The sequence below is a fragment of the Loxodonta africana genome, chromosome 9 (genome assembly GCF_030014295.1).
Source record: "Loxodonta africana isolate mLoxAfr1 chromosome 9, mLoxAfr1.hap2, whole genome shotgun sequence".
Lineage (NCBI taxonomy): Eukaryota > Metazoa > Chordata > Mammalia > Proboscidea > Elephantidae > Loxodonta > Loxodonta africana.
Genome location: NC_087350.1, coordinates 24,389,031 through 24,401,481, shown reverse-complemented (window position 1 = coordinate 24,401,481; position 12,451 = coordinate 24,389,031). Strand labels below are relative to the sequence as shown.

At 41.6% G+C, this 12,451-nt stretch overlaps 1 protein-coding gene across 5 annotated transcripts in view; it reads left to right on the top strand.

Moving 5' to 3' along the window:
- NTRK2 (neurotrophic receptor tyrosine kinase 2) overlaps nucleotides 1-12,451 on the top strand; it is a 444,402-nt gene that overhangs the window by 228,197 nt on the left and 203,754 nt on the right. For 3 of the 5 annotated variants that reach the window (XM_064291176.1, XM_064291175.1, XM_023544718.2), the window contains one exon: nucleotides 3,906-4,094. In XM_064291176.1, the coding sequence (XP_064147246.1) occupies nucleotides 3,906-4,094 (189 nt within the window). Of the gene's footprint in view, nucleotides 1-3,905; nucleotides 4,095-8,001; nucleotides 8,031-12,451 lie in introns of those variants that run through there. The other 2 variants (XM_064291178.1, XM_064291177.1) reach the window with 1 other exon arrangement.

The window sequence follows — 12,451 nt, the reverse complement described above, 5'->3', positions numbered from 1 at the left end:
ATGATAGGCACAGACAGGCTGCTGTCAAATTATATAGACATCCATTGTCCCGGCTGAGAGCGTTTCCTCCTTCCCAACTTTCCTGTGCTCTATACTTCATTATATCAAAATGCTCATAGAAAAATGGGCTTAATCCCTGCCACTTTGCCAGCCTTATCAATCTTCTAGGATTTGGAACATTAATAATGTGGGCAACAGCACTCATATTAATATTCTGCTTGATAAATTGTCCAGGTTTATGTGTTGTTCCGATTTATCAACAAAAGCTTTCTGGCAAAGTGAAAAGGGTTTTGAAAAATTACCTCTGGTTCTTTCTACTGCTTCTCTGCGTCAACATTTTCTTCTCTAAACAGTGAACCCAATCACCTGTGATCTGATGCATCAGAGTTGGGGGTTTTAACTGGAGAGGCCAAGGGAGGAAAGGGTTTTGCTTTGAAGGAAGAGCTGAAGCAGAGAATAAGTTCCTTGGTTGAACTCTTCAAGACAGGGTTCAACTGTATAGATGGTTGATGGTTTCAAGACTGAATTCCTCGGAGAATTTCAAGATTGTCTTCTAGGTATCAACATCCTCAAAAATGATGGAATGCTGCTTGATGTTGATAGCCTGACCTGGGCCAGAGGAGGATCAGAGAAGAGAGCAGCTGGATTCTGTGCGTTTCCAATCATTGCAAGAGTCCCAGGAGGAGCTAGCACTCGCTGGCCTTATGGCAGCATGGGGAGTATTTGAAATAACAGCTTTTGGCATTTTGTGGGGAGCGGGTGGAAGGTGCAGTCTTGGAGTCTGCTAAGAAATGTGTGGCTGTGATTGCACCCCACCAGGAGGAGCTCAGGCAGTAGCCTGCTTTAGTCACCTCGCATGAGGGAACAGCTTCCCAGTGGTGGGAAAATTTTAATGACAAGATCCCAAACCTTAGCATAACACATTTCTGTTTTCCAACGCTGGCCAGACCTAGGTTTAAACTCTGGGTGATTTAAGCCTACCAGGAAGCAAATCATAAACCAGAGATGGTGAGGGCTTTAGAGAGCACATGTCTTTGTAGCTCTTCTTGGCAGGAGTTCATCTCTTTACTGACACAGGTGAGCTAGCATCCAATTGGTGGGCTTGCCTTCGCTTTGTGTGCACTGTGGCTTCGAAATTGACTGTGTGAGGACTCGTTTGCAGAATGAAGCCGGAGTATATCATTAAAGGCAACTGAAATGCACATCCTCTTGAGAGAATGCGTCTTAAAATTACCTGTAAAAGCACTTGACTGCCTTCTGCGTCATTTGTCTAAGACACAGAGAGCAGGGGAATATCCAATTGATATCACTGCAAACTGTGATGATCCCCATAAAAACAGTTGCCATCAAGGTGATTCTGACTCATGATGATCCCATGTGTGTCAGAATAAAACTGTGCTCCACGGGGTTTTCAGTGGCTGATTTTTCAGAAGTAAATTTCCAGGCCTTTCTTCTGAGGTGCCTCTGGGTGGACTTGAATGAATCTCCAACCTTTCAGTTAATGGTGGAGATTGTTAACCGTTTGCACCACCCAGGGACTCCATAGTTCCCATATGAAGGGAGAAATGGATCTTGGGGATTGAGAGAAGGGCAACCATTATATTTCTTCGTTGCTTCAAAAATGTATGACACGACAATTTTGTTTTTAGAATTGATGAAGTGTGAGCGTAAAGGTAGGGTATGGAAGAAGGTGCCGAAACATGTATCCTCACGGGTTGGAAGAAAACCCATTCCTTTGCCCAGAAACTAGAAATTCAGACTTTGTCTTTCCTAGTATGCATTTGGCTTGCCTGGGATTTTGGTTCTGCCTGCTCACCGTCTCTCCTTTGTCTTTCCCTCTTTGTCCTTTCTCTCTCTGTCTTCCTCTTGGCTTCTTCAGTGCCTGTGGACAGGGGTCTGCTTCAGTGGGACCTTGGATCCATTCACTACACTTCAGAAATGTGTGTGAGATCTATTTAGGGAGCTTTATCTACCTCCCATGTATGGAGTGCCTACCATGAGCTGTCAAGATCTTAACTGTCTTGAGACATCACATAAATCTTTATTTTTTGGGTCCATGTTTGGTTGCAAACAGTATGAGTTTAGTGTTTAATGGATGAACTGTTTAGATGAGACACAGTAAACCATTTGTATAGGCATGTACATTCTGAGAATCTGAACTAGAAAGTTTAAGCGCTGTATGAAAAACACTATGGTTATTACTTTAGTATAAAGACATCCATGTAGCAATCCTGCAGGTGATAGTACAGCTACCTGCTGAAGGCAAAGCAGGTAATTTTGCCATTGGATTGAGTTTTCATTCCACTATTGTTATGAAAATACTTTGTAGGCGAAAGTGATGTAGCTACTCAGAGAACATAGAGTAAGAGGGACATAGTAATGAGATAGTCCAGTGAACTATACCTGGTAATAATTCATACTCAAAAAGCAGGTTCAAATTGGTAATACATTTTAATATCAGTAGCCTCATTTCCATCTCATAAAATAACAAGCAGATATTATTTTGCACATTTTACAACAAAAGTGGATGTAGAAGTCCAAAGAACATAAGTGTGTTGTCCGAGGAGTGGGGAAAATAACTCAGGTCTTCAGATTTCTAGTACATCTCTCAGTATGTGTGAAACAGGAATCCTGGGGTCATGCTGTGAGTTTCAATGACAGAGTGTTCTAAAGGCATTCAGAGAGCAGAGAGGAAGGCTGGATATAACATTACAGGAGAAGGATATAGACAAACCCCTAATACATTGCTGGTGGGAATATAAAACGATGCAGCCCTTTGGAAAACAATTGGCAGGTCCTCAACATATTATATGTAGAGCTACCATATGCCCCAGGAATTCCACTCAGGAGAAATGAAAATTTCATGTCTACACAAAAATTTGTACACAAATGTTCCTAGCCTGTACCTATTGTCATCGAGTCAATCCCGACTCATAGCAACCCTGTAGGACAAAGGAGACCTGCCCCATAGAGTTTCCAAGGCTGAAATCCTTTTAAGGAAGCAGACTGCCTATCTTTCTTGCAGAGAGGCTGATGGGTTTGAACCACCAACGTCTTAGTTAGCAGCCTACAACTTTAACCACTGTACCACCAGGGCTCCTATCTTCCTAGCAGTACTATTCATAATAGCCAAAAAGTGGACAGAGCCCAAATGCTCATTAACTGATGAACAGAGAAACAAAAGGTGGTACAGGCAGTCTCCGACTTAGGAAGTACTTGAGTTAAGACAAACCACACTTAGGACTGTGTTTTTTCCATACATCTCCATCTTATTGTTGGCAATATGTACTACATATTTTTTTTTTATAATATTGCATCACATAATTTGCTGATGTTATCATTCTCATATGTCCACTTGCAGATGTTCAATGTTATGATTTATAAAGATACTGATAATAAAAGACAATAATAATGAAACTAAAAAAAAGAAAAAAATGAGGTATTTGACTTACGTCAGAACCAACTTATGACAGAGCGGTTGGAATGGAACCCCGTTGTAAGTCAGGGACTACCTGTATATTCATACAATGAAAAATTATTTGGCAATGTAAAGAAATAAAATACTTACACGTTATTACATGGATGAACCTTGAAAGCATTAGACTAAGTGAAAGAAGCCAGTCACAAAAGACCACATAGTGCATGATTCCATTAATATGAAATGTCCAAAGAAACAAATGCATAGAGGCAGAACATAGATCATGAGTGCTTAGGACTAGGGGTGGGGAAAGGGAAGTGACTGCTAATTGGGGTGAGGAAAGTGTTCTAAACCTAGATTGAGGTGGTTTTTGCACAACTCTGAATATACCAAAACCCATCAGGTGGGTGAATTTTATATGTGTGAATTATAGCTCAATAAAAGTGTCTAAAAATTACAGGAGAATATGTATTTTTTCCAACTCCAGGCCCAGCTTCAGTTATTAGCAATGATGATGACTCTGCCAGCCCACTCCACCACATCTCCAATGGGAGTAACACTCCATCTTCTTCAGAGGGCGGCCCTGACGCCGTCATTATTGGAATGACCAAGATCCCAGTCATTGAAAATCCCCAGTACTTTGGCATCACCAACAGTCAGCTCAAGCCAGACACATGTAAGTACAGCTGTTTATACTTATTGGCCTGTTTGCTGCATAGCTGTATCAACCAATGTGTTTATCAGAGTCCCTGATAAGCATGACTGGAAAGGGGGTGAAATGTCTGAGGATTCTTGGGACTTTTGGCCCAAGGAGTAGATCCTTTAGTTTGTTGCTTATAGAATTCTCAGGGCATGTTGCCTGCTGGGATTGGAACTGTGGGTAGATACTGACTTCTCCTGAGGTCCATTTTCCAAAACCATTTGTCAACATGAAGTTGGAGTCAACGCTTGCTTATCTTGAAAAAGAGACAGAAACCAGAAATATCGGTAGAATGCACATAGAGCAGTGATAGAAGACAACTTAAATTTGGCTTGTTGAAAGTAATAAAATATGCATGATAGATAGAAGGTGATCTGTTGTACACAGGCAGTGTCAGGTTGGGGTAGTTCAGTTGTCTTTGTTCAGTTCGAGTTCCCAGCATGAGACCTTGTGTTGACGCCACAATGACAAAGAGACATGGTAACAGGTGACGTGCATGTTAAGTGGGCTGGCATAATTTGCAGAAACAAATTAACCCTCTCACTTCTGTTGGGAATCACTGATTTTAGAAGCTTGGGATTTTTCTCTGAGCCTTTTTAATCTGTCTTTTGAGCCACTGCTCAAATATTAAAAATGGAGCACAGCTTCAACAAGAAATAAAATCACAATGGATGAACAAGCTGATGCCATTGAAACTCCATGACTTTCCTGACATGTGAAAAAGGGCCCTGAGGGATAGCACAGAAGGTGGCCCAGATGGCAGGGGTCCCTGGCACTGATGAGTATCTTCTACCTATTTGCATGTTCTTACCCAGACATAAATACTGTGTTCCGGACCCATTTCAGGGATTTTGTAGGACTACTGCAAGGCTAGATTGTTGGGGACTGACTTTCCGTTGAGAACTCCCATGGGATAAGGGACTCAGCAATGAGTATAGGATCTGTTCATATATTAAGAAACACCTGCGATTCCCACCTATTTGTTCAAATTTACCCCAAAATATGTTTAAGGGTGGATTTGAGCTTAGTAGGAAAAAATTCACTGTCGTCAAGTTGATTCCAACTCACAGTGACTCTATAGGACAGAGCGGAACTGCCCCATAAAGTTTCCAAGGCTATAATCCTCACAGAAGCAGACTGCCACATCAGCAGAACGGCTGGTGGGCTCAAACCACTGACCTTTCAGTTAGCAGACAAGCACTTAACCATTGCACCAACATGGCTCCTTTTTAATATGAAAAACAGTATTAAAGATTGTAACGTGTGAGACAGGATCCCACATAGCTTTCAGGTGAATACGTAATATGAGATAAATAACATGTGAAGAATAATGAGCTTCTTGAAGTAAAAGGTCTTATTTGAAATCAAGCTATTGCTGATCCTAATATTGTCTTTATGATGTGAATGAGATGAGTGGAGTCATTGCTTAAATTGTGCATCCTTTGATGAGGTAAGCATCCTCCAGAATTCTTTGAAATGCCTTGTATGCATTGGATAACAGGTAAACATTAAATAAGGCAAAGTAGAACACCGTGTTGGGGACTCTGTCATTATTTTGATTACTCTCACTAGGAGCAGGATACTTTGATACCTTGTCACTGGTAGTTTTGGGCCATATGATGTACTTTTAGTAAGACTGAGACTTGTTTTCCTTTGTGGATGGAGGAAAAATAAAGCTGAATAATCAAGTAGACATCATCAGCCCAATATGACCAATGAGAGAAAACAAACAAATGAGTAAGAAAGCGAATTAAACAAAAACCGAATGAGATTCTTTAGAAGAAGTGGGATAGATGGCTGTTGAGTCTGATTTTATTTGGGAGTGCTTTCTTCCATTAAAAATCCTAAAAGAGAGTTTCCAAAAGTTGTCTCCTCAATCTAGAGTTCACAGAGATTTTTGCCAAGGTCTTGGATTAGACATTTAGAGTATTTTTGGAGGAGCCTTGGCTTTGTGCCAACCTGCTTGGAAAGAATGGAAGAGAGTGGAGAAGACTCAGAGCCTGCCCTGAATCTCTGGCCTCTACGCAAGGGCTCCAAACCATCATTTCAAAATTTGGCCATTCTTTTTTCTTTCCCTATAAAGTCTGGCTGGGCCCTTCACGCAATCATCCTTACGTGGCTCCGGCTCCGTGTGCTCAGTCATATGGAGAAATTCCACACCATGCGATATTTTCTTTCTCCCAGGCATCAAACCCTATACTCTTTCGCAATTGTAAGAACACTTAAAGTCACACACCTTCCGTGAATCTTAAAGAAATGGGAGTGAAGCAGCAATTTACTTCTCTCCTTTTTATCCTTTCTTAAATGTCATTCTTTGTCCCACAATTTTTTTTCCTTTATCTTCAATGTCTCTGTTGCCTTCTGTTCAGTAGTATGACCACTCTTGTACGTGTGTTTCTACAGTCTTGTTTAAGTTAGATTGTAAGCTCCTAGAGGGCAAGGACTGTGTCTGTTGAACTATTTCTCCATAGTGTGGGGTGTGAGGTACCTTGGATGTTAGCCAGATGCCAACCAAATGTGGTTCTATATTCCTGAAATATTAATCACCACCAGACTTGCAAGAAGTAAAGATGAGTCACAGAAGTTTTCATTTGCTTTATTCCTATCAAACTTGCCAACATATGAGTTTATTTACTAAACATATTTTGGACAATGGGTTAGCCAATTTAAACAGCATTTAGATAAAAATTTCAACAGAAATACATTTAAAACAACAAATCCTTTATTTCAACATCCTGGTTGTAGTCATCCAGAAAATAAAATATTTCAGAATATATAGGCCTGTTGTGTAGGCCCATGTAAGTTTGGGAGCTTAGCTTTCAGGCAAGGAATTCCCATTGAATATTTTTATGAAATAACAAAAGGAGTGTTCTTGCAAGAAGTTCGGTAGGTTACATCTGAGAAATAAATGTAAGAAGATCTCAGAGAGAGTTTAGAGCTTCTCCTACTTGCTTAAAGCAAAATATCACATGCACACTACACGCCATTCTTCTGGATACATCAGAGGCTTGAGCCATGGACTAGTATCTCCACTTCTATCTCCTGAAGCTGCATGCTGTCCAAAGATGTTAGCTTCAGAAAATATGTGCAATTGTACAAAAAGTGGTCCCAGTCTCATTTCACTGAACTGTACGAATCTAATATATAAAGTTCAATTCAATAAATATTTACTGATTACCTACAGTATTCCTACAATTTGAGGAACAGAAGATTAATTGAGGATGAATCTTGTTGGGGAGGCCGACAGACATATCACTATATACTCACAAAACAATGGTATAGGTACTCTGAAAGGATAGACAAAAGCAAGGATCCTAAACCTTGTTTATCTTCAGGGCTCAGTGGGTCAAGATATAAAAAGGGCTGGATCAGAAAAACAATACGGAGAGTGAAGGCCATGCTGGAAAGTGGACCTGGTATTATTATGTGAATTCCCCAAGTTTTAAAACTTTGGGTGGGATAAATAAAAAACATCAGCTTGAGTCAGGTTTGATCCATAGACTTCATCTCCTTGTGATCCCCGACTTAGACCTTACAGGTCATTTAATGTAAATACCTTGTTTTATGGACAGGGCTCAGAGGTGGCTAGTCCAGAGTGATGGAGCCTCGATAATCGCACAGCTTTGCTTTAAAAACAAAATAACAAACAAAACAACCCCCAAACCACCATCAAATCAGAGTTCTTTAAATGATGCGCAAGAAGGGGAGCTAAATGAGGGACGATGATAAATTTTGTCCTCTGAAGCATTTCTCACCATCAGAAACTAAGTGAGACTTTCATAGACAAAGTCCTTAGGTGGTTTGCAGGGTTTTAGAGCAATCTGATCAAGGTTGAATTGCTCCCGAGCACTTTCCAATAGCAAGTTTGTCTACTTTATTGCAGGGCCCAGAGGTTCCCCCAAGACCGCCTGATAATAATTTGGTATTTGGAGGCTCCTGTGTCACTGCAGGAACTAAAGGAGGCTAAACCCATGCCTGATGGAGAAGAGTTCTATGGTTATCTGCAAATTCTGGCCCGACAACATCTTGACGTCACTCCTTAGCTTCCATAACCTAGCCAAGCAAGAAGTTGCCTTCCAAAGACAAAGCTGTGCGCTCTAATGACTAACCGCTCCAAGTGCCATGCCACTTTAACTATAGACCCATCTCCTCGATCAATCAGGATGGCAAGATGGAGCTGATGACTCAGCAACATCCAATCTGGAGTTGGTCTTTAATTCAACTAGTCTGTTTAGACGTGTCTGAAAAACCACGCCATCTGACATCTCGGGGTGGTTTCCCAGTAGGATTTACAAACATGGTTCAAGGGCAGCTGTGCTGCAATCATTTCCTTGACTGCTGAGAAAGTTTCTGGCAGGGTCCGATGGAAACATACCTTCTGGGTTGAAATAAAGAACAAAACTAACCAGCAAAACACCCGGACCATCAATTTTGGGTCCTCTTGAATGGTGGGAATGTGTTATATCTTCTGCAGGAAAGCAAATGCCATAGACTTAACGTTGTCCGTAAGATTGTGTCTTTCCTGGAGCAGCCTTGTAAATTAGCTAGAGTCCTAGAGCTAGGGCCTGAATTAGAGTTGTCTCTGAATACGTACCTGTGTATGTTCACCCTTTTGCAGCATGCCCTCCATGTGTACCTAGGGCTAGTGATTCCTTGGGGCAGATACATACAAAGAATTCTAACTCATTTCCACTTTGACTCCATTTCCAATGAGATGGGTATTTAGGGAATTCCTTCAGAATGTGCCATACTTCTCCAGGTATTATAGTTCACGTGTATGTTTGTCTCTGTGTATGTATGTGTGTGTGTTTTCTCATAGATCCCATGTGTTTACTAGGCAATTAGGTAGATAACCACAGATTCATAGACCAGCTAGAGCTAAGAAAATAAGATGTTATAAAGGGAGGGAGTATTTTAGTAGTAGTTGAATATATCACACAGGGCCCTGATCTTGCTTCCTTCAACTACCACATCCACATTGTCATTGTACAACCAACAAGGGGAGGGAACGAAGGTGATATTTTTCATAGAACTGCAGAGATTTTTGAACATATTCGCAACATTATTTTGAGTCCACATTAGCAAAAATTCTGAATTGCATCCAGGATCCAGGGGTGCATTAGAGAAAAGATGAGGGCCTGGAGAGTTACCCGAGGTTATGTTCAAGCTTAAGTGCAATTGTATGGCTATGGTGTATGTTGATGGTCAGGAATGAGATTTATAAATAGGTAGAAATTATTGCCTTAGCACTTTCCTCTCTCCTTTGCCAATTAATTGGTCTTTCAAAAGTATACTTTGTTCTAAACATTTAATAGGCCAACTAATAGCTGTTTTGGGAACTGTATGCCTTTGGTCTGCACTTTAGAAATAAGCAAAGCCAATTCTGCCCAGCGTGAGCATTAGGACAGAGAGAATACAGATATTTTAGGACACTTAGCTATCGCTTTACGGCACACTGGGTTGATGACTTGTCCTGTGGGGATTCTCATGGCACGTTGCTGGCATTCTGCAGGTACTTGTCCAATTCTTTCTCCTTTTGGTGCCATAGTCTCCCATCTTGAGCTACAACAGTATGATATTATATTCCCTTTTTATCTCCAGAGGAGATGGTAGGAAGCTATCAAATAATGCTTTAAAAAGCAACTTGAGTTTCTCAGAAGAAAGGAAGTGAATACATGCTGCATAATTACATTTAAAATGTAAGTCATGTTACAAACTTCACTGAGATGAAGATTTGCTAAAAAAAACCATCTTCAAGTATATTCACAACTATGAAAAATAAGAGAAATTATTTTATTAGCATTTGATCACTGGGTGTTACTACTTGTTATCAAAAAGAAATACCACCTGATTACAGGATACATGGCATCCCTGGGTTGTGCAAATGGTTAATGTGCTTGGCTGCTAACCAAAAGGTTGAAGTTTCAAGTCTACCCAGAGGTGCCTCAGAAGAAAAGCCTGGTGATTTACTTCAGAAAAATCAGCCATGAAAACCCTGTGGAGCACAGTTCTACTCTGACATGCGAGGGTTGCCGTGAGTCAACATTGACTTGATGACAACTAGTTTTTATAGAATATATAGACTGCTGGAGAAAATACTCCAGCCCTACACTTGACAGCTGAAAAGGAAATTGGCTGTGAATTTAGGATGGGGAGCCAATCGAAGTGATGGACTGAAGACTGTTTGTACTTCCATATCATCAGCCATCCAAGATGGAATTATGACGTCACATGCTTCAGACATTTCAGTAAATTTCACCAAATCGTCGGTGGTGTGTTGGGAGCACCCGAGCAGATGCAGGATCCTACTGCGTTTGTTCTAGACATTTCCCAAGGCCCACCCCAACTGGAGAGTGTTCAGCAGTCTCCAATTAATCCAGTCGAGCTGCACCTCCATTCTGGCTTTGGGTTGACCACTCTTGCATGTGCTGGCAGATTGTGGACCAGGACCAGCTCAACAAACACAAAGGCAGAGGAACTTCTCATGCTGCTAAGGAGCTCCTGCTACCCAGATGCTTTGAACAATTGGGTGCTCCCTGTGATTAGGTAGAGTTGGCAACATTGGAGCTTTTCTTAGATGTGATGCTCAATTCTTTACGGCAGCTATTCTAACACAGTGTAGATTTTCTCCCTAGACATGCAGATTTTCTGTGTCTTTACTGTTCTGGCAGCTCAAGCTGGTAGCCTGTCACGGCTGAGCCTCTTCTTAGGTTACTCATCATGCCAGCTCCCCTCAGTGAGGCATACCCGTGCAGCCCTTCATGCTCACTGAATGTTGTAGAGCTCTTGTTTTTGCTTTCCTTTTTCTTCTTCTTGTTGTTAACTGCCTTTGATTAGGTCCCTAATTCATGTAGACTCCATGTCCAATAGAATGAAATGCCGCCCAATCTTGTGCCATCCCCATGACTGGTTGCAGATCAGACTTTTGTGATCCATGAGGTTTTCGTTGGCTGATTTTCGGAAATAGATCTCCAGGCTTTTCTTCCTACTCCATCTGAGTCTGGACGCTCCACTGAAACCTGGTCAGCTTCATAGCAACACATGAGCTTCCACAGACAGATAGGTGGTGGCCATGCATGAGGCACATTGGCTGGGAATCGAACCTGGGTCTTCTGCACGGAAGATGAGAAGTCTACCACTGAACTACCACTACCGCCTCTTTTTTCTTATTAGTTGTTAATGCTCTTTGAAGGCAGATAAGGAGAACTTGCTCTAGACCATGGACAGAAAAGAACTGAGGTGAAACTACTTAGTTTAACCTGGTAGCCATGTGTGAGGGCAATCGTGCTCCACAGGCTCAGCCCCTAAACGGAGTGGAGCTGCCTCTGAGGAATGGGACAGTGGCCCAAAAGGGCAACGGAATGTTGTTCATCTGGGTTTGCTTCCTCTTGGTGAGAGAATGCTTCTGCTGGTGGTGAATGCTTGACTTCCCTCAGGGAGGGGATAATCAAGAAGGCAATACATGTGGCCCAAAGGAAATAGTCGTGTCAGCATTAGGATGGCCAACTGTCCGGGTTTGCCTAGGACCGAGGAGGTTCCCAAGATGCAGAACATTCCCTTTTCAAACCAGGCCAGCCCTGGTCAAACGACAATCAGTTGCTCTCCCTTGGTGGTACAAACCTGATGATTTTTGCTTGCAAGGCAGAATTAAGTCTTACTTAACCCAAAATGCCTTCAGGAAAAAAAAAAAAAAAAAAGATAAACCTGTTGCTGTCGAGTAGATTCCCACTCATAGTGACCCAACAGGACAGAGTTGAACTGTCCCACAGAAGCGGTTGGTAGATTTGAACTGCCAACATTTTGGTTAACAGCCAAGCTCTTAACCACTGTACAGCCAGAGCTCCAAAATGCCTTCAGGTGCCTTAAAATGAGACATTTAAAACAAACAAACAAACAAAAAAATAGGTTATTGTAGAGAATTTGGAAAACATAAGAGACAAAGACGAAAGAAAAGATTATCCTGTAATTCCACCAGCTGGAGATAATTACTGATACTCTTATTTGGATATATGACCTGCCATTCTTTTGTGAATGGATCTCTCATGCTAGAAAGTCTATCTGTTTGTGCCCTTGTCTTTGTTTCTATTGGGCCTTATTCATACTACTATAGTAATGGTTCGCCTTTGGTGGATTGTGCCCAAACTTCTGTAGGAAACACGTTTGGTATATTATCGTCAGCTGCATATTTGCTTGGTGGTGTGCAGGGCTTAAGACAGAGCTGGGGGACTGGATATGGTTAGCCATCCCCTGTCCAGTCCGTGAGGATCTTAAGCTCCAGAGAAGCTCAGCTGTCATGTGATGAGTGTTACTGAGGAGACGAGGCCAGTATTGTG